Source organism: Haliotis cracherodii, unplaced genomic scaffold (genome assembly GCF_022045235.1).
Source record: "Haliotis cracherodii isolate W230 unplaced genomic scaffold, xgHalCrac1.p SCAF_7, whole genome shotgun sequence".
Lineage (NCBI taxonomy): Eukaryota > Metazoa > Mollusca > Gastropoda > Lepetellida > Haliotidae > Haliotis > Haliotis cracherodii.
This window is the reverse complement of record NW_027266330.1, coordinates 45,830,727-45,852,611: the sequence shown is the minus strand read 5'-3', so window position 1 is coordinate 45,852,611 and position 21,885 is coordinate 45,830,727. Positions and strand designations below refer to the sequence as shown.

Here is a 21,885-nt window from a genome sequence, read left to right as displayed (position 1 = left end):
GACAAGAACAGACTCAATACTGGTAATTACATCATGTAATCAAAGGGAAGCAACTAGGAGTGTCACAATTGTATAACAGTTATAATGAATATATGTTTGTTTACCGTCTTATTTGGGCACACTATAGTTTCTTTCTTATGCTTGGTCTCTCTTCTTAATCTCTTAAATTAGCCGAATTGTTAAATATGGTCACATGAAGTTTGAATAGGTGTTAATTGCCATGATCTGGTTCTAATAATACACTTTTATTGAAGTATGAAAAGAAAAATATATATCATCATAAGCAAATGTGATCGAGTTTTCTTCTACCATTATTACACATTAGTTTAGTCATCTCTTAGACCAGGTTTACTCAGATCGTTCCAGTAAACGTAATCAACTACTTCCTCCTACTACTACTACTACTACTACTACTACTACTACTACTACTACTACTACTACTACTACTATTTCTAGTACTACTACTACTACTACTACTACTACTGCTACAACTACTCTCCTGCTAATACTACTAACCCTGCTACTACAACAACAGCAACTACTACCACTACTACTACAAATACTACTACTACTACTACTACTACTACTACTACTACTACTAGTACTACTACTACTACTACTACTACTCCTGTTCCCTCCGTTTGATGTTCTTTCTGTAAAACTTAGGTTACCAAGAGATTCAACCAAGCAGATACCTGGCACTTTTAACTGTACATCCCTGGTACCCGGTTGTAGTTTCGTCTTTATCCACAACGTTGCCCACCTATAAAACAAATAAAAATCAGCTATACGCATACTCCTGTCAGCTGCATGCATACACCCTTTTGCTGCACGCATACTTCTGGCAGGTACATGCATACTCCTGTCAGCTACGTGCATACTCCTATCATCAACGCGCATACTCCTGTCAGCTACATGCATGCCCCTGTCAGCTACATACATACACCGGTCACCTATACTCACACGGCTCATAGCTACACAAATACTTCCGCCAGCTACACGCATACTCCTGTAAGCTACTTGCATACTCCTGTCAGCTACTTGCATACTCCTGTCAGCTACACGCATATTCCTGTCAGTCACATTCATACCCCTGTCAGCTACATGCATACGCCTGTCAGCTACATGCATACTTCTGTCAGCTACATGCATACACCTGTCAGCTACACTCACATGCCTTTAAGCTAAATAATGCTTCTGTCAGCTACTTGCATACTTCTGTCAGCTAGATGCATACTCTGTCATCTACTTGCATAATTCTGTCAACTGCATGCATACTCCTTTTTGGTGCACGCATACTTCTGTCTAAATGCATACTTCTGTCAGCTACACTTATACTCCTTTGTGCTACATGCATACTCCTGTCAGCTACACACATACTCCTGTCAACTACACGATTACTCCTTTTAGCTAGATGCATACCCTTGTCAGCTGTAAGCATACTCCTGTCAGCTTCGGGCACATTTCTGTAAGGTACATGAATTATCCTGTCAGCTTCATGCATATTGCTACATGCATACACCTGTCAGCCAAACGTATACTCCTGTCAGCTGCACGAATACTTCTATAGTTACACGCATACTCCTGTCATCTACAAGCATTCTCCTGTCACCTGCACTCATACTCCTGTCAGCTACATGCATACTCCTGCCAGCTGCATGCTTACACCCTTTTGCTGCACGCATACTTATGGCAGGTACATGCATACTCCTGCCTAAATGCATACTCCTGCTAGCTACGCGCATACTCCTGTCAGCTACATGCACTCCCCTGTCAGCTACATGCATACATAGGTCACCTATACTCACATGGCTCTTAGCTACACAAATAATTCCGCCAGCTACACGCATACTCCTGTCAGCTACATGCATACTCCTGTCAGCTGCATGCTTACACCCTTTTGCTGCACGCATACTTATGGCAGGTACATGCATACTCCTGCCTAAATGCACACTCCTGCTAGCTACGCGCATACTCCTGTCAGCTACATGCACTCCCCTGTCAGCTACATGCATACATAGGTCACCTTTACTCACATGGCTCTTAGCTACACAAATAATTCCGCCAGCTACACGCATACTCCTGTCAGCTACATGCATACTCCTGTCAGCTACTTGCATACTCCTGTCAGTCACACGCATACTCCTGTCAGTCACATGTATACCCCTGTCAGCCACACGCATACTCCTGTCAGCTACATGCATACTCTTGTCGCATACATGCATACACCTGTCAGCTACACTCACATGCCTCACAACTACACAAATGTTTCTGTCAGCTACTTGCATACTTCTGTCAGCTAGATGCATACTATGTCAGCTACTTGCATACTCCTGTCAGCTGCATGCATACTCCTTTTTGCTGCACGGATACTTCTGTCTAAATGCATACTTCTGTCAGCTACACTTATACTCCTTTGTGCTACATGCATACTCCTGCCAACCACACGATTACTCCGTTTAGCTAGATGCATACCCTTGTCAGCTATAAGCATACTCCTGTCAGCTTCAGGCACATTTCTGTCAGCTGTGCATGCATGCATTATCCTGTCAGCTTCATGCATATTCTTGAAGCTACATGCATACTGCTGTCAGCCAAACGTATACTCCTATCAGCTGCACGAATACTTCTATACTACACGAAAACTCCTGTCAGCTACATGCATACTCCTGTCAGCCAAACACATACTCCTCTCAGCTGCACGAATGCTTCTATAGTTACACGCATACTCCTGTCAGCTTCACACCTACCCCTCTTTACTGCATACATAATCCTCTCAGCTACACGCTTACTCCTATCAGTTACATGCATACTTCTGTCAGCTACACGCATACTCTTGTCAGCTACATGCATACACCTGTCAGCTGCATGCATACTCCTGTAAGCTAGATGCATACCTCTGTCAGCTACATGCATGCACCTGTCAGCTACACTCACATGCCTCTCAGTGACACAAATGCTTCTGTCAGCTACATGCATACTACTGTCAGCTACAAGCATTCTCCTGTCACCTGCACTCATACTCCTGTCAGCTACCTGCATACTCCTGTCATCTACTTGCTTACTTCTGTCAGCTACATGCATGATCCTGTCAAATACACACATACGCCTCTCAGCAACACGCATACTCTTGTTAGTAAGATGAATACTCCTGTCAGGTATAAGCTAACTCCTCTCAGCTTCAGGCAGACTTCTTTCATCTACAAGCACATTTCTGTCATCTACATGCATACTCCTGCCAGCTACAAGCATTCTCCTGTCAGCTACAAGCATTATCCTGCCAGCTACTTGCATACTCCTACCAGCTACTTGCTTCCTCCTGTCAGCTACATGCATTCTCCTGCCAGCTACATGCTTCCTCCTGTCAGCTGCATGCATCCTCCTGTCAGCTGCATGCAAACTCCTTTTGCAGCACGCATACTTCTGTCAGCTACACGCATATACCTTTGTGCTACATACATACTCCTGTCAGCTACGCGCATACTCCTGTCAGCTACATGCATGCCCCTGTCAGCTACATACATCGGTCACCTATACTCACACGGCTCTTAGGGGCGGTCGGATAGCCTAGTGGTTAAAGCGTTCGCTTGTCACGCCGAAGACCCGGGTTCGATTCCCGACATGGTTACATTGTGTGAAGCTCATTTCTGGTGTCCCCCGCCGTGATATTGCTGGGATATTGCTAAAAGCGGCGTAAAACCATACTCACTCACTCACACGGCTCTTATCTACTCAAAATACTTCTGCCAGTTACAAGTATATTCCTGTCAGCTACACTCACACGCCTGTTAGATACAAGTTTACTTCTGTCAGCTACACGCATACTCCTGTCAGCTGCACGCATACCTCTGTCAGCTACATGCATACACCTGTCTAAATGCATACTCCTGTCAGCTACATGCATACTTCTGTCAGCTACATGCATATCTCTGTCAGCTATATACATAAATCTGTCAGCTACAGGCATTCTCCTTTGTGCGACATTCATACTACTGTTAGCTACAAGGAAACTTCTGTTAGCTACATTCATACCCCTATCCGCAACATGCATCCTCCTGTCAGCTACACACATACTTCTGTCATCTACATGCATATAACTCTGAGCTACATGCATACTCCTGTCAGCTACATGCATAATAATGTCAGCTACACTCACATGCCTCTCAGCTACACAAATGCTTCTGTCAGCTACTTGCATACTTCTGTCAGCTAGATGCATACTGTCATGCATACTTTTTTCAGCTACACGCATACTTCTGTCAGTAACATGCATACACGTGTGAGCTACACTCGTACTCCACTCGTCAGCTACATGTAAGCTACACTAGTTTATTTATTAGCTACACGGATACTCCTGTCGGGTACATGCATACTTCTGTCAGCTACACGATTACCCCTGTCAGTTACATGCATCCTCCTGTCAGGTACAAAAATTAAACCGTCATGCATACTCCCGTCAGCTACACGCAAACCCCTGTCAGCTACATGCATACTCCTGTCAGCTACATGCATGATCCTATCACCTACACACATGCTCCTGTCAGCTACATGCATTCTCCTTTTAGCTAAACGCATACTCCTGTCAGCTACATCGAATCCCGGTTCGCCCCGATTATGTTTCTAGGTTCGTCAGCACCATACCAGTGCTCGTGGGTTTCACCGAAGTGGTAAACGTCGGAGACCTGCATCACTTCGGGCTTTCCTCCCACATTAAGCTGACACGCCGTGATATAACTGGAATACTGTTAAAAGCGGCGTTAAACCCAACTCACCCACCCTGTCAGCTACATAGATACCTCTGTCAGCTACTTGCGTACTCCTGTCAGTTGCATACATACTCACGTCAGCTACTTGCATACCCCTGTCAGCTACTTGCATACCCCTGTCAGCTACACAAATACTTCTATCAGTTACACGCATGATCCTATCACCTACACACATGCTCCTGTCAGCTACATGCATTCTCCTTTTAGCTAAACGCATACTCCTGTCAGCTACATAGATACCTCTGTCAGCTACTTGCGTACTCCTGTCAGCTACAGAAATACTTCTATCAGTTACACGCATGATCCTGTCACCTACACACATACTTCTGTCAGCTACATGTATTCTCCTTTTAGCTAAACGCATACTCATATCAGCTACATGCATACTCCTACCCGTTACATACGTACTCCTGTCGGCAACATGTATACCTCTGTCGGCTACTTGCATACTCCTGTCACCTACAGAAATACTTCTATCAGTTACACACATGCTCCCGTCAGCTACATGCATACTCCTTTAAGCTAAACGCATACTCCTGTCACCTACAGAAATATTTCTATCAGTAACACGCATACTTCTGTCAGCTTCACGAATACTTCTGTCAGCTACACGCGTGATCCTATCCCCTACACAGATGCTCCTGTCAGCTACATGCATACTCCTGTCAGCCAAACGCATACTCCTGTCAGCTGCACGAATACTTATATAGCTACGCGCATACTCCTTTCATCTACAATCGTACTTCTGTAATCTACATGCATATGCCCCTGAGCTATATGCATACGCCTACATTTATTAGCTACACTCATACTCCTGTCTATCAGCTACAAGCATTCTCCTTTCAGCTACATACATACTTCTTTTAGATACATGCACACTCCTGTTAGTTTAACTCATACTTCTGTCAGCTACATACATACTTACTCATCAGCTACACGGATACACCTTCTCAGCTACACGCACTCTCCTATTAGCTACATGCATATGCCTGTCAGCTAGACGAATACCGCTGTTAGCTACATATTTATGTCAGCTACATGTTTACTCCTGTCAGATACACGCATACTCCTTTAACCTTCATGCATACCCCTGACAACTTCACCCACACGCCTGTTAGCTGCATGCATACTTCTGTCAGCTACACGCATACTCCTGTCAGCTACAATGCATACTTCTGTCAGCAACACACATTCCTGTCAGCTACATGCATACCCCTGTTACCTACGTGCATACTCCCGTCTCCTACATGCATACTTCTGTTAGGTATGCAAATACCTTTGTCAGCTACACACATACTCCTGTCAGTTACACGCATAGTCCTCTCAGCTTCATGCATACCCCTGTTAGCTACACTCATACGTCTCTTAACTACACGCAAACTCATGTTAGCTACACGCATAGCCATGGAGGCTACATGCATACATATATGTTAAGCTACATGTATAGCCATGTAAGCTACACTCACATGCTTGTGAGCTGAAAGCATTCTCCACGTCAGCTACATGCATACCCATGTCAGCTAAACGTCTACTCCTGTCAGCTACACGCAATCGCCTGTCAGCTACATTCATACTTCTGTCAGCTACATGAACACTCGTGTCAGTGACATGCATACCCCTGTTAGCTACACGCATAGCCCTGTTAGCTACATGCATACTTTTGTCAGCAACAGGCATACTTCTGTATGCTCTACATTATTCATGACACGCATGATCCTGTCAGGTATATGCATACCCCTGACAGATTTATGCACACTCCTTCCAGTCACATGCGTACTTCTGTCAGGTACATGCAGACATCTGTCAGCTACATGCATACTTCTGTCAGCTACATGCATACTTCTGTCAACTACATACATACTTCTGTCAGCTACACGCATACTCCTGTCAGCTACATACATACTTCTGTCAGTTACACGCCTACTCCTGTCAGCTACACGCATACTTCTTTGAGCTTCATGCATGCTCCTGTCAGCTACATGCAGAGTTCTGTCAGCTACATTCATACTCTTGTCAGCTACATGCATACTTCTGTCAGCTACATGCATACTTCTGTCAACTACATACATACTTCTGTCAGCTACACGCATACTCCTGTCAGCTACATACATACTTCTGTCAGTTACACGCCTACTCCTGTCAGCTACACGCATACTTCTTTGAGCTTCATGCATACTCCTGTCAGCTACATTCACTCTCCTGTCAGCTACACGCATACCTTTGTCAGCTCCATGGGTACTCCTCAACTACATTCTCACAAGACATGTCAAGTCCATCACTTCTAAACGTACACAGGCCCTGTTTTACCGTCACGGCATACTACCACAGTGTCTTGTTTATGATAACATGCTTATTAGAATATTGAATGGGAAACTGTACATTGGTGAGAATAAACATTTTATTCAGACAATCTTACAAAATCATTACATTTGCACTTAGTGTTATTCTGTTTTCAAAGCAAGTACAGTTATTGAATTGTCTTATATATCACATACATTTGAACAGAAGTTATTTTGAAGTGCTGTAAATTCGAGAGACGTTTGATCCGACAGTCCCTCGGTGTAGTTGACATTTAATACGCGAAGCTTTACCTCCGCTCTTGCTGCAATCATAGAAGAAATGTACATGTATCACCACTGCATGTTATGTATCTGAATATACAGTCCTGAGATCCTTCTGTCCTCACAGTCACGTGTTTGTAATGACCAGGTATTTACGTGTGGACTATTCGTTGTGATGGACCTGGTATATTATTTATGTGTGCACAGAACATTATGGCAGATCAGGCATTTTTCTTCACATGTACACTGTATAGTGAACTATAGTATATCATTTCCATGTACAGTGACCGTTATGATAGATCAGGCATTTTATTAACATAGACACGGGATATAGCGTTATGATAGACCAGTCATTTTATTAACATATGCATGGGATATAGAGTTATGATAGACCAGGCATTTTATTAACATAGACACGGGATATAGCGTTATGATAGACTAGGCAGGTTCTTAACATATACACGGGATAGAGCGTTATGATAGACTAGGCAGGTTCTTAACATATACACGGGATAGAGCGTTATGATAGACGAGGCATTTTATTAACATATACACGGGATAGAGCGTTATGATAGACAAGGCATTTTTCTTTACATGTACACTGTATAGTGAACAATAGTATATTATTTCCATGTACAGTGAACGTTATGATAGACCAGGCATTTTATTAACATATACACGGGATAGAGCGTTATGATAGACCAGGCATTTTTATTAACATATACACGGGATAGAGCGTTATGATAGACCAGGCATTTTATTAACATATACACGGGATAGAGCGTTATGATAGACCAGGCATTTTTATTAACATATACACGGGATAGAGCGTTATGAGAGACCAGGTATTTCATTAACATATACACGGGATATAGCGTTATGATAGACCAGGCATTTTTCTTCACATGTACACTGAATAGAGAATGTATAGTGTGTTATTTCCATGTACAGTGAACGTTGTAATAGATCGGGCATTTTATTAACATATACACGGGATAGAGCGTTATGATAGACGAGGCATTTCATCGACAAGTTCAATGAATGTTATGATAGAACGTTGATATAAACTATTATCATGAAATATTTACTTACTGTACTGATACTTGGCACCTGAAATATTGACCAAATAATTTCTTAATAAGTATTCAAGAGAAAGTTTCCAACGTGCACCTTTTCATAACATGTACCAGTGTCCCGTGTTAGAATACGCTCCTTGCAGATTTTTTGCTTCTTGTAAGAGGCGACTTTTTGGCTGATTGCGGGTCATCGTATCCATACGTTCTCCATAATGGTTTGACCATACTATGGACGAGATTATTAACATGGAGTCGTGATATTGCTGGATAGTGCTGTCAGGAGCAAAACAAGAAATATATAACTGAAACCCTTACGAATGTACAAGCGCTAGACTAGGTTTATGTGATGTTTGGAGGATGGGTATTTATGCATGCTAACTATGTGTTGCTGTTGCATAACTATGAAACCCTGGAAGGGACTCTGTTACGTTGTTGGCCTTATGAAAACAAGCGAAATGTGTCAAAATTACCCTAAGTGCGAAAACGAATTTTTTTTAACTTATTGCCGCATTTTAGAGTTTTGAGAAAAAGGGGAGACGTTTTTCAAAGTCAAAATGTGTCTCGTTGTCGCATTGCCGCCGTATCAAAAATGGCGATTTAATGAGCGATACTCGTATTGTCGCCGTATCAAAAATGGCATCTGCGTTTCCTGTTCATAATTCCAGTTTATTCAGAGAAAACAACTAAACGTCATCACATAATTGCTCACTCAGGCCTTTGTTCCGTGTGAGATTAAGCGATGCAACACAAAGAAACATCGTCATTGATTATTTTGGAACGGTATCAGTACTTGTTATGAATGCCAGGTGGGGCTTGTTGAGCGATCAAGCGTGTAATTTGGGATGAGAATTACCTCCACCATTATATATCCGTCAACTAAAATAGAAACAGACCTTATTTACGTGCCGCTTTCGATGTTTTGAATACGATATTTGCAGTACCAACGTTACGATCTATATATGCAAAGTTGCATATAACCATGATACTTGCATTTAAACATACTGTTATACGGTATAAATGCACCCCAAACCTTGGAAAATTATAACAAACAGTTCCAATAGCGATTACTTTCGTGAGCGTTTCGTGATTGCTTTAATGCTGACTGTGCCATTTGATAAATCTACACATAACAAGCGGTTTAGCTCAGAATGAAATCAATGAATTTTCAAAATAACTGAAAATCGGGGATAGTCTTTAAAATGTCAAATGGTTCACAACAAAGAATACCTTAACAATATTTGATTTTTTTTGTTTTTATTCCCATCACTGGAAAAAGTTGTTTAAGAAACTATCAAGTTGTTATATGTACAAGTTGCCATCTTGAACGGAGGGGGCACAAAGGTGGGAGGAACAGCGTGAGCATGTGATGAGAATGTACTCTTGGAGTTCCGGTGTCTGTAAGTAACAGTAACAAGCAATAAATGACAGAACAATGTTTCGCAATTACCCCGAAGATGACCTTGGGGTGGTAGGATGTATAAGATACATGTACATATTAAACGGCATGCCTGTTAAGGTAACTATGGGTGTGACGATGACAATGATGTAGGCTTCCTGCACAAACTCTTGAATGGCGGGTCCTTGAACCTGACTTATTTCGACCCAAATCTTGGCCCCATCCCAAAAAGGTAAAAGACTACATCTAATGAAAACTGCATTGATATTTTTTGGAAAAGTGTAACCAGAAACTGTTCAGTCCAGAAGAGAATAAATCCACGTCACCTCCTGTCTATCATATTTGCACCATATTCAAGAGAAACTACTTTAATTGCCTGTCGTCACGTTGTCGTACTTGTATCAATTTCACCATTTTTCAAATGTTTACAAAACTCCACAACGACATCAAAATGGGACATTGTGTCCATATGGTGCTTCTATTAATTCCTGCATGTTTCAGTATTTTAACAAAGTGTTACAGTGTGACACACACAGATTTTCCTTAAAATATCCGCTACGCCCTTATTCATTTCTACTGTATACATATAGTAATATAGGATCGTGTCAGTTGTAGTCTGTTCGCCAGAAACGCCCGGAGATTGAGGTGGAGCACCCCTCCCCATCAATGGCTGAGCATGAAACTCCGCTCATCGTTGAGTTTTAACTTTGTAATGTTAGACGTTTCGGCACAGTGATGCTGATGTTGTCCTTCATTCCCCCAGTATTGTCTTATTGTCCTGCTTATATTGGGTACTGCACACTTACAGTACTTTAACAAAGAGAGGCAATGCGACATTTCATCATATGTCGCATTGTTACAATGTCAATGTTTGCGGAAAGTCCGAAATAAGGCAGATCTGAGACTTAACTTAACTTGGTGAAACACACAAACACAAGAATGGTGCCGATAAACCTAGTAGCATAGTCAGGACGAATCGGGGATTCGAACCAGCGATGGTAGGTTTCTGTCACACCCATGCAACACAACTATACACAGCGAACTGCGCCCCCTAAGACGCCTGAGTGAACCGTGCCCCCTCAGCGAATTGAAAAGTTGTTGGAAACTGGAAACAAATGATTTGTCTGTTTGTTTGTCGTTTAACACCATTTTCCAGCTATAAAACGGCGGTCTGTAAATGATCGAGCCTGGGCCAGACAATCCAGTGATTGACACCATGAGCATCGATCTACGCATTTGAGATACGATGACATGCACCAACCAAGTCAGCTAGCCTGACCATCTGATACCGTAAGTCGCCTTTTACGACAAGCATAGTTGCCCTTTACAGCAAGCATGGGTTGCTGAAGACCTATTCTATCCCGGATGTAAATAAAAAGTAAATGTACAAAGAGTTTGTTTTTCACCGTGAAAACACTTAACTTTATAAACACGACCCCGACTACAAAGATGCATGAAATAATTTCTGAGGATACGTATTTTTGCTTCAGTATCAAGGAACTAAATATAACCACTGGAATTTGATATGGAGTATAACCATGTCTGCGCATGCGTAGAATAATTCAGTTACAACGCCACTAATGGAGAAGGACAACGTCACAATGCGACACTATCAATGCTCAATATTGTGTGTATTTCAACTCCCTTTTATTCATTTTAAAGTTATAGAAATCCACATACATGTATGCAGCACATTTCCACATATAAGTAAACATCCCCATTTAACAATCATCAAGTACATGAGATATATATTGTCTGGCTTTCGGCACAAAGTAGCATGCCACCTCCCTACAGGACAATACAGCTGTAATGTCGTGATGGCCCAATGCACACCGCCGTCTGTAACGTTTCATAGTCGTGGTGAATACCCCTGCTGTGTTTATCTCTAAAGCATGAGATATGTAAATCGGTATGTACGTATGTCCTTTGTGGCCATGTTCACTTGAACACAATGGTTGCCGTGGGACAGGGATTTGAAGGGACTCATATATTCTGTAAATTCTTTTCACGATGCATGAACGTTTGTGACATTGCCCTGTTGTTATTCTCATTTGATCGACACAGATTACCTTTGAATAATCTAAAATTCTTTTCACATTAGTCTGCATATATATGTAGATTGATATATTATGTTAATATACCAGTGTTACATTTATCACAGGTATGTGTTTTTGTGACGAAATCTAGATGTTCGTGACGCAGAATGTATATGTAAGGTTTCTAATGCATCTACATCATGTATTTATAATCTTAACGCTTTTCATTTAAGCTGCACAGACACTGCTGTTGGATTGCGCAAGTCCAACTGGTCCCGTTAAAAAACTTCAATCTGAAGTGGTTCTGCAAATAGATTCGCGTGTACATGTCGCATTGATCTTGGTCGTGTTCTGTATCACTGAATCCCAGGTTGCGTGAGACATTTCCAGTATGAGCTGGCGATAGCAAAATCTTCTTCAGGGATCAATTTTCAACTACAACCTTGGGTCTGTCCCATATGGGGATCTATCCCACCCATATGCATTTCCATACGTACGTAGCTTCCATGTTGTCAGACAAGATTTATTTCATGGGCTATTTGGGCACTTTATGTATTAGTGCCTATCATACCGTCGCCTTTAAAACTACATTACAATTCACCTGTCACCAGAGAGGAGATACCCACGACCTTATCTTCATGCTAGAAATAGCTTCTGACGTGTTTAACCTGTACACTGCTAATGGAATGACACGTTACATTCACCGAAATATTTGTGTTTTCCACACGAGTGACGATATCGAATGTGGTTTGCCTGCATGTGTGTGTATCCATAGTTCTTGATACATGTTTTAACCCAGTCAGTTAAAATTTCTTCTATCCTTCATGTATTGACATACACGCTTGAAATGTTTAGATTTATATGTGATGGTAATTGCGCCATATAAAGATATAATAAAAACAACACTGTCCTGAAAGTTGACCTAAAAATATCTATCACCTTGATAACAATCAGACTCGTTTGATAGTTTCAAATAAAACGGACGATTCTCACCTAGAATTTTCTGATCTGTCAGTCAATTTGTTGGACTGACATGTTGCTATAGGTTCAATTACCAGATTTAACATGATCCTCAAAGTAGTCTGTGTTCATGTACGTTGTCTACCATTGGAATAAATAAACTGATCACTTATAGGAATTGCCTACTTCTTCAATACTCTTAATGTTGTGCTATATGTCGCGTATGTTCGAAAATATCACCTAAAATGTAGGAAAGCCAAAATAATGAGGAAACAATTCACACGATATCAATGTAAATCGCTTATTGTTATAATACTTACATGTATGGTGATGTCGATCTCACAAATCTAGGTATATCATTGAGAAGTATAAATATATACATATAACTGAATTATCTATGTAAATGGCTCCTTTTTTGTCAATTTTTGTTTTACTGATAAGTCCTTTTGTTTTCATTCAACACAGCTATTTCTTTCTAAAGTATGTAGAATCTCCTGAAATAAATGTACATGTATTATCAACCGGGCTTCAAATATGACCTCGAAGCAAAATGTGAACCGGGCTAAAGATAGTGGCAGTTATCATATAGGAATATAGACAACAATAAGCATGCGTTACCATTGGTCAAGAGGACAGCGGTGACGATGGCAGCGACGACGCCAGCGACAAGAAGGATGACCAAGATGAAGATTACAATGTAGACAGTGCGAGGTGTAGAGCGTGACGGTGCTTCTGACGTGGCCTCACTGTATGACCCCTGCATGCTGGGGTCAAGGTCGATGTCCTTGGACGTGTAGCGGGTTGCATGCTGAAATTAGACAGATGATCTGTTTTTCCGCCGACATTTCGAGGTCACATGGTTGATTAGAATGTTAAGGAAAAAAAACATTAAACATGGTGCAATTGCACGAAGGTATTTTCACGAGAAAAGACTACATACCAGAATATAAACACACACATATCTCCCTAGAGGCAGTGTAGGATTGCTGCTTTATTCATTTACTTTACACGCAATATGTATATGATGGACCCTGGGACACAGGTTAGTGAAGACACCCTTGTCATATCAATGCAACTCCTACAAGATCAATCAATAGCTTCATGACATGGATCGTTGCTCAGGCTGTCAATCGTTAATTTACCTGGCCTATTATCAGATAAAGACATCTGTGAAAGAGGTGCAAATATTCAGTATACCTAGACAGCGGCTTAAACAGCATTCTCACTCTTAAACTGCTCTGTACATATTTTTGTTTAAGAAGCTACTTCAACACACTGTGTGCTGCGCCTCGCTACTTTTAGTAGATATGTTTTTCTAAATATGGAAGGGGTTTTGCCGCTTTTATTTTCACACCGCTAAGTCCACACCGATTTTTATGTTATAAATACCTCCGTAAACGCAAACACATATTGAGGTCAATTCTATCAATAAGTACATCAGCAATAATAACTTCCTAGACTGCTCATTACCACAAAGACACTGTAGAGAACAGTACGAAATCAATGACATGGTTCAGAGCATAAATCATTTTTCGGTCTAAAGAGATATAAACAAGCAAAATTCGCCAGCTTATTCTTAAGAAATATCACCCGTCAGCTCACTGACGATCCGTGACTACAGACGCCTCTTTCAGCTCTTCACTCTTCATAGATTTTGAAAACAGTACTCAGCATGAAATTATTCCACCAATAACCTTGACCCCGGCAGTCATATATCTGGGCGTAGAACCAGGAAGTGTGTAAAGGGTTTATTCTTCTCCGCTGCATCAGTGTCAGAATGATAAACATCATCCAACCAACTTGTGTGGAAACACTCATGCAACCCTTGAAATTTTTATCGCATACTTGACACGCGTGGCACCCTTATAAAGCCTCCAATTGGTGGTCGTGATGGAACATAGGGGGTAGCTGGAGTCGGTAGGACTATGGGTATCCGTCCGAGTGAAATTAAAAGCAGTCACAGAAGTCTGTATGAGAATTAGACACCCGTCACTGCTTGCAAATTAACTGCAACCAAGTAAACGTTTTAAGCGAAACGTCGCAACGTTGTGCAAGTAAACATATTTTCTCTCCTGTTGAAGTGAGGCAATAGTATTGTTTCTAGTGAAACGGCAATGGCGGAATGATATCGCTTCCAGTAAAATCTTTATACGAGATATTCTCTATAAATTAGCACATTGTGCTTCGATTTGATACTTGTCTCTGTGGAAACCGTTCAGTCCAAATGTGGGTAAGGGGAATAACTTGATGATGGTCAGCTGTACTTGTATGGCCGATGGTACTTTATTGAGTGCTGGGTTACTTGTGTTCTTATGTTATTTGTATATAAACTGACGTCCAAAAGAAACTTTACCAGAGTTTGAAATCACTCTTGCTCAAAAACAACAAAACAATCATGCATGAAGTAAAGTGTATTGAGAAGATCAATATATCAACATAATCAACACTGAAACAATCAGTGACAATCATACCACGACCGAGAATGACGTCAGAGCCCTCCAAAGTTGGGTGTGGTACAAAACTCGAGCTTTCAGAATCATAGACAATAGGCAGAGTACATAAACAATCGCTCACATTCAATAAGAAGTCATTAGTAGCGTGTGTGACCACCAAATGCCTCCATACACGCAAAAACTCTTCGACGAACCGAATAAGTCAGTCGTCTGATGAGGTCACATGGGATTTGACGCCATTCTTCTTGGAGGGCCAAGATCAGTTCTTGTCGGTTGGCTGGAGAGTGTGGTCGTTGTCGAACACGACGATCCATCAAGTCCCAGAGGTGTTCTATAGGGGACATGTCGGGTGAGCGTGCAGGCCACGGCAGGGCGTTGACGTTGTTGGCTGCGAGGAAGTTAGTGACAATTCTGGCTGTATGGGCTCTAGCGTTGTCATGCTGATTAAAGACACCACGTGGCTGCTGTTGGAGAAATGGTAGGACACCTGGACGAAGAATGTTATCCATGTAACGCTGAGCTGTCAAGTTTCCGTCAACTATGACCAGCGGTGTCTTCTCCTGCCCACAGATCCCTCCCCACACCATGACATTCCCTCCACCATATGGTGCGACAACCTGCACGCACACGCCGCCGTTCGTTCACCCCATCGGCAGTAAACACGTTGTCTTCCATCAGCCCTAAACATACAGAATCGACTTTCGTCAGTGAAGACAACCCTTTGCCAGTCACGTCGTTGCCAACGTCGTACAGTCTGGGCCCATCTCAATCGTAGACGACGATGTTGCGCTGTCAATAGCTGTCCTCTGTATGTTAGACGTCTAAAAGCCCTGATTCCATGAGCCCTGAGTCTCCTGGCCACTGTTTGTCGACTAACCCTCTGACCTAAGGCATTTGTCGCCGATGACGTCACTGTCAGGAAGCGATTTCGGAGGTGCAAGGTACGCAAGTACCGGTCATCATGGGCCTGCCTGTCAGCGGTACGCCCTGTCTGTCTGTAACGTTGCATCAAGTTGGTAACGGCAACACAGGAGCAACCGAAGGTTCGTGCAATATGGGCGTGGGTGGCTCCCGTCTGTACCATACCAAAGGCTCGTTCATGTTGTTCACGTCGTGGCATTTCTTTTGTGGTTTTTTTATCACTGTGGATGTCTGACTTGCCGTTGCAATCGTTTTATACCCTTACCCGCACGTGCATTTGCAGTTGTCCGTGGTGCACGTGTTTTTTACTTTTTCGCGTGTTATCTCGCAAACATGTAACAGACGATTAACATCCAACTGCACAACCTTCAGTATCTCAATGAATTTGTGTCCGCCTCCGTGGTCTAGTGGTAGAGCGTCCGCCCGGAGAGCGAAAGGTCCCTGGTTCGATCCCCGACCGCGTCTTACCCTGCCTGGCGCTCGGCATTGAGGGAGTAAAACAAGGACTGGTAGGCTCAGGGTCACCATACTGTGTCTGAGTGGGTTATTCATGTTAAACTGCGGCATGGTATCTTAGTGGGCTAGCACTGTACAAAAATGCATCAGTCCGGACTAGTAAAAGCAGCCCCAAAAATTGATTTATATTATTACAGTTATTCGAATCTGTTGCTTTTAACAATAGAAACGTGGACTGATTTAACAATTTCCATGTTGACTGAGTCACTAAATTGAGAGTTGTATAAAACCGTTTTCAGGTTATATCCATGGGTGTAAAAATAAATCCTTATTGTTTCTAATATTTGCAGAGTTTCTGCATGTAAATAGAAGCTGTAAAGCACGATAACCACTTTTGCTGTCTGAACTGTTGGATACATGTCGATTGAACTGATGAGCCTTTCATTCGCTGCAGCCGAGCATGGGGTGACAATGGAAAATTTGACAGAATCCAGACCAAAGCTCATATTTCTATTTGAAGTGCTGATTAAAGAGTTAAAATCTCTTAATGGGCAGGCGTTAGTATTGTCCACTGGAAGAGCGTCCCACAGTTTAATCGTATTTCGAAGACACGAGTTTGCATACCTTTGGGACCTTCATTTGATTGTTTATAAATCTTGAACTGATATTAAAACCCCCATTCCACTGGGCGGCGATCCACGGCGCTCCGTGGGGGCGCCATAGAACGCCATATAGAGCGCCAAGATCGCCAAAAGCGCTATCGGATCGCTAACAGATCGCTTACTGATCTCCATGATCGGCAAGGTCGCCGCCGGTTGACTCCCCTGCCCAAAGATCCGTGGCGCTCCGCCGAAAGCACCATCAGATCGCTAATTGATCGCCTAAATCGCCATCGGAGCGCTACTCTATCGCCAAGGTCGCAATCGGTGCGCTATCGGATCACCATAGAGCGCCGCCGATCGCCACAAAAGCTGGCCTACCGATCTTCGGCGCTCCATGGCGATCTGATGGCGCTCCTCGGAGATGCATTGGCGCTCCGATTGCGCTCCGATGGCGCTCTGATTGTGCTTCACTGTTTGGTTCACGATTTAGAGCGCCATCCTGTGGGTCTCCAGGGTCTTACGAGATTGTAAATCACTTGTCATATGGTAGCATCTCTGTGGTTCATGGTGATACCCGTCTGCTGCAAAGCACAGAACTGAAGAACGCGGCTGAACGCCACAGGTTTTTATAGGATCGGGCCCCTTTGCGTCGATCAGGTCGCAATCGGATCGCCTAGAGCGCTACTTGAGCTCTAATGGATCTTCATATATCGCACTCGATCGCTATCGGATCAGAGAAGAGCGCCATAGATCACAATGATCGCCATCGGATCGCCAATAGAGCGCCATTGGAGCGCATCCCGATCACATCGGATCGCGAATGGAGCGGGAACTGATCGTGCAAGATCGCCACATTTTGGGGTGGTTGGGTAGCGATCAAGCGCCATCAAGTCGCTATCGGATCACATAGATTGCAATTGGATCGCCATTGGATCGCTATCTGATCGAAATCGGATCACAAGTACCCCTATATCGCCTCATTATATGGCGATCTATGGCGCTCCTTCAGATCGCGTAGATCACCGTGGATCGCCGCCTATAAGGTGCAATACCGGTATTTATTTTATTAAAGGTTTTCAATTTGAATCAACATCTTCTTTCTTTTAGAGATTTGAATTTGTTTTTGACTCGTGCCATGAACCGCAACGCAAATAGTCATTGGAGCGCGAGGCTGTTTTACTGGCACGATAACGTTTCAAGAGTGAGTGGGTGAGTTTGGTTTAACGCCGCTTTTAACAGTCTCCAATATATCGCGGCGAGGAAAGGCCGAAGTGATGCAGGTCTCAGACGTTTACCAATTTGGTGAAACCCATGTGCATGGGTATGGTGCCAACAAACCAAGAAACATAATCGTGGCGAAACGGGATTCGAACCCACAATCATAGGTTTCTGGCGTGCCCAAGGGACGCAACTCTGCACGGCGAATCGCGGCGCCTTAGACGACTGGGCCACCCGTGCCCCCTCGTTTCGTGAGGCCAAGGAATGCTAAGTATGCGCCAAAGCCCCTCACCGCTAATACTATTGTTGGATCTGCGTGTATGAAGTGATGTGTTAATGACATGTTAATAGAAATGACTTTCACCATATCATATTGCTTCAACAATGAACCTGTTATTTTGTGCTTTAATGTCATGACGGCTTTAAACACATTTATAAGCATAAACACAATTTGTATTCATATGAAGATTATATGAAACCTGTTCAAGCAACTATCTTATTAAATCGCAAAACTTAGTTCACTGTTTTCCTCGCTGTATGTAGATTAAATGTATGTGTGTATGTTTTGCCTGTTGCTTCACTAGCTATTCATCTCGCCAATAAAATCTGAGTTTCTTACATGTATGCAAGGTTAAGTTTTATTGAGTGTTTATCCATGTTCGTGATGAATGTTCTGGTTAATACAATGTTCTGGTTAATACATTGTTCTGGTTTATACAATGTTCTGGTTAATACAATGTTCTGGTTAATACAATGTTCTGGTTTATACAAGGAGATGTTAAAGCCCAGGTGGTCCCCTGCCACCACCATCATGGGACACATCATGCAGTGACACAATATCCAGGTTATCAGTCTGTGCTGGGTATTATACGTCGGTATTTCATGCATACAGATTACTACATGAGTGTCTGTCAGATACCATTGATCTTACAACGAGTTGTTTCAAAACGTATCTAACGAGCGAAAGCGAGTTAGATACGCTTTGTAACAACGAGTTGTAAGATCAATGGTATCTGACAGGCACGAGTACAGTAATCTGTTTCTTACACACCCTAAAATCGCACCTTTTTAGCATCGAACCGAGGCATTTTGTCTATTCTCATGATTGTAGTTGCGAATTAATACATAACACCACTGTCATAAGTGACGTCATTCTATGTACTGCTTACTACTCATAGATAATGTGACTCTACACAAAAAGGTTTCCGCCATATATGTGGATTATCAAGGCGATGATGATAATGCAAACTAGACAAAAACAAAGAACACGCTGGGTGCCGAGTTAAAAGTTTACGCCTCAAAGAAATTACCAAATATGTACAAATATGTACGTGTTCACTGACAACAGTACGCGCGATTTCCAGAGGTGGCTTTTCGTTGATTGAGGGAACGTAGATACATAAATGTGTCGCGTAAGTAATAAGAGACATTCTGACAATCTGTGAACTGTTATTTGTTTCCTATGTAACCAAGGGAATTAGTCAGAAATGCAGATAACTACCGTCGTCGTTGTGCGTGATTTTAGCGTCAGTCATGGCGTCACACAGGACGGAAACTTTTACGGCTTCGGAATTTACCACATCATTGTAATGTATATATGTGGCATTCCATTATTAGGAACGGTATATATTCTCAAACGCGTGATCGAGCCAATGTATGCAACAATTAGACGAAAGTGCCTTTTACACAGTGTAAAATCTGAATTTTGCTTTGTTTACATTTCAGCAAGTACAGTTTTCCGAGCACAGTTTTCGTTTCCATACCTAATCTATTTCGCATGATTTCATCTAGATAATTTGCATTGGTGACAAACACCATTTTTCATTTGTTTCTAAAATGTATGAGGAATTCAGGGATGCATGTATAGCAGCTGAGTTTGAAATATACCTGATCGAATAGGCGTCTCATAACCGGCATTTTGTAAACACAATCCAATATGGCGGAACGTACACGTCAGCGTTCATGTGTGCGTATTTTCCAGAACATTCTAAACGATTCTAGGCCTAGCAGCGACGTTTCAGAATTATCATTAGTGATTTTATACCCGTCATAACTGATATACTATTTTTCTACTTTAATTTTTCGAGTAAATATCCGACATTTAGATTTCTAAACACACAGTAAACAACGCCGTGAATTGTGATTTAGCACATCTGTGTAAGAAAACTGGAATACTGTTGAAAGTGGCATTTAATGGGTTTGTTTAACAGTATTCCAGTCACTCATATTTATCGTTACGGTCTGTTGTATGCGAAAAGAGTTCGATTTATCAACGCTTTAACCTGTATTCAAGTCATATGGCATCGTGTCTGTCTGTTGTTAAAGATGATCGGTATATTGCGGCTTTGAACGATATTCCAATTATATGACATCGTGTTTGCCTATTGTGAAAGAAGGTTCGGTATATCGCGAATTTGAACGGTATTCCAGTTATATGACATCGTGTTTGCCTATTGTGAAAGGTGTTGGGGTATCGCGGCTTTGAACGGCATTCCAATTAAATGACAGCATTTTTGCCTATTGTGAAAGGCGTTCGGAGTACCGCGGCATTAAAACGGTATTCCAGTTATATGACATCGTGTTTGCCTATTGTGAAAGGTGTTGGGGTATCGCGGGTTTGAACGGCATTCCAATTAAATGACAGCTTTTTTGCCTATTGTGAAAGGCGTTCGGAGTACCGCGGCATTAAAACGGTATTCCAGTTATATGACATCGTGATTGCCTATTGTGAAAAGAGTTCGTCATATCGCGGCTTTGAACGATATTCCAGTTACATGACAGCATGTCTGCCTATTGTGAAAGGAGTTCGGTATATCGCGGGTTTGAACGATATTCCAATTATATGACATCGTGTTTGCCTATTGTGAAAGAAGGTTCGGTATATCGCGGATTTGAACGGTATTCCAGTTATATGACATCGTGTTTGCCTATTGTGAAAGGTGTTGGGGTATCGCGGGTTTGAACGGCATTCCAATTAAATGACAGCATTTTTGCCTATTGTGAAAGGCGTTCGGAGTACCGCGGCATTAAAACGGTATTCCAGTTATATGACATCGTGTTTGCCTATTGTGAAAGGTGTTGGGGTATCGCGGGTTTGAACGGCATTCCAATTAAATGACAGCATTTTTGCCTATTGTGAAAGGCGTTCGGAGTACCGCGGCATTAAAACGGTATTCTAGTTATATGACATCGTGTTTGCCTATTGTGAAAGGTGTTGGGGTATCGCGGCTTTGAACGGCATTCCAATTAAATGACAGCATTTTTGCCTATTGTGAAAGGCGTTCGGAGTACCGCGGCATTAAAACGGTATTCCAGTTATATGAAATCGTGTCTGCCTATTGTGAAAGTAGGTTCGGTGTATCGCAGATTTGAACGGTATTCCAGTTATATTAAATCGTGTTTGCCTATTGTGAAGTTCGGTATATCGCGGATTTGAACGA

The 21,885-nt window shown here is 42.3% G+C and overlaps 1 protein-coding gene across 2 annotated transcripts in view; it reads right to left on the bottom strand.

Moving 5' to 3' along the window:
* Positions 1-21,885, bottom strand: part of LOC139447245 (paternally-expressed gene 3 protein-like) — a 48,830-nt gene that overhangs the window by 12,118 nt on the left and 14,827 nt on the right. For both annotated transcript variants that reach the window (XM_071228511.1, XM_071228510.1), the window contains 4 exons: positions 13,414-13,603; positions 8,420-8,437; positions 7,262-7,368; positions 696-763 (listed from right to left, as the gene is read on the bottom strand). In XM_071228511.1, coding sequence (XP_071084612.1) covers positions 696-763; positions 7,262-7,368; positions 8,420-8,437; positions 13,414-13,603 — 383 coding nt within the window. The remainder of the gene's footprint in view (positions 1-695; positions 764-7,261; positions 7,369-8,419; positions 8,438-13,413; positions 13,604-21,885) is intronic.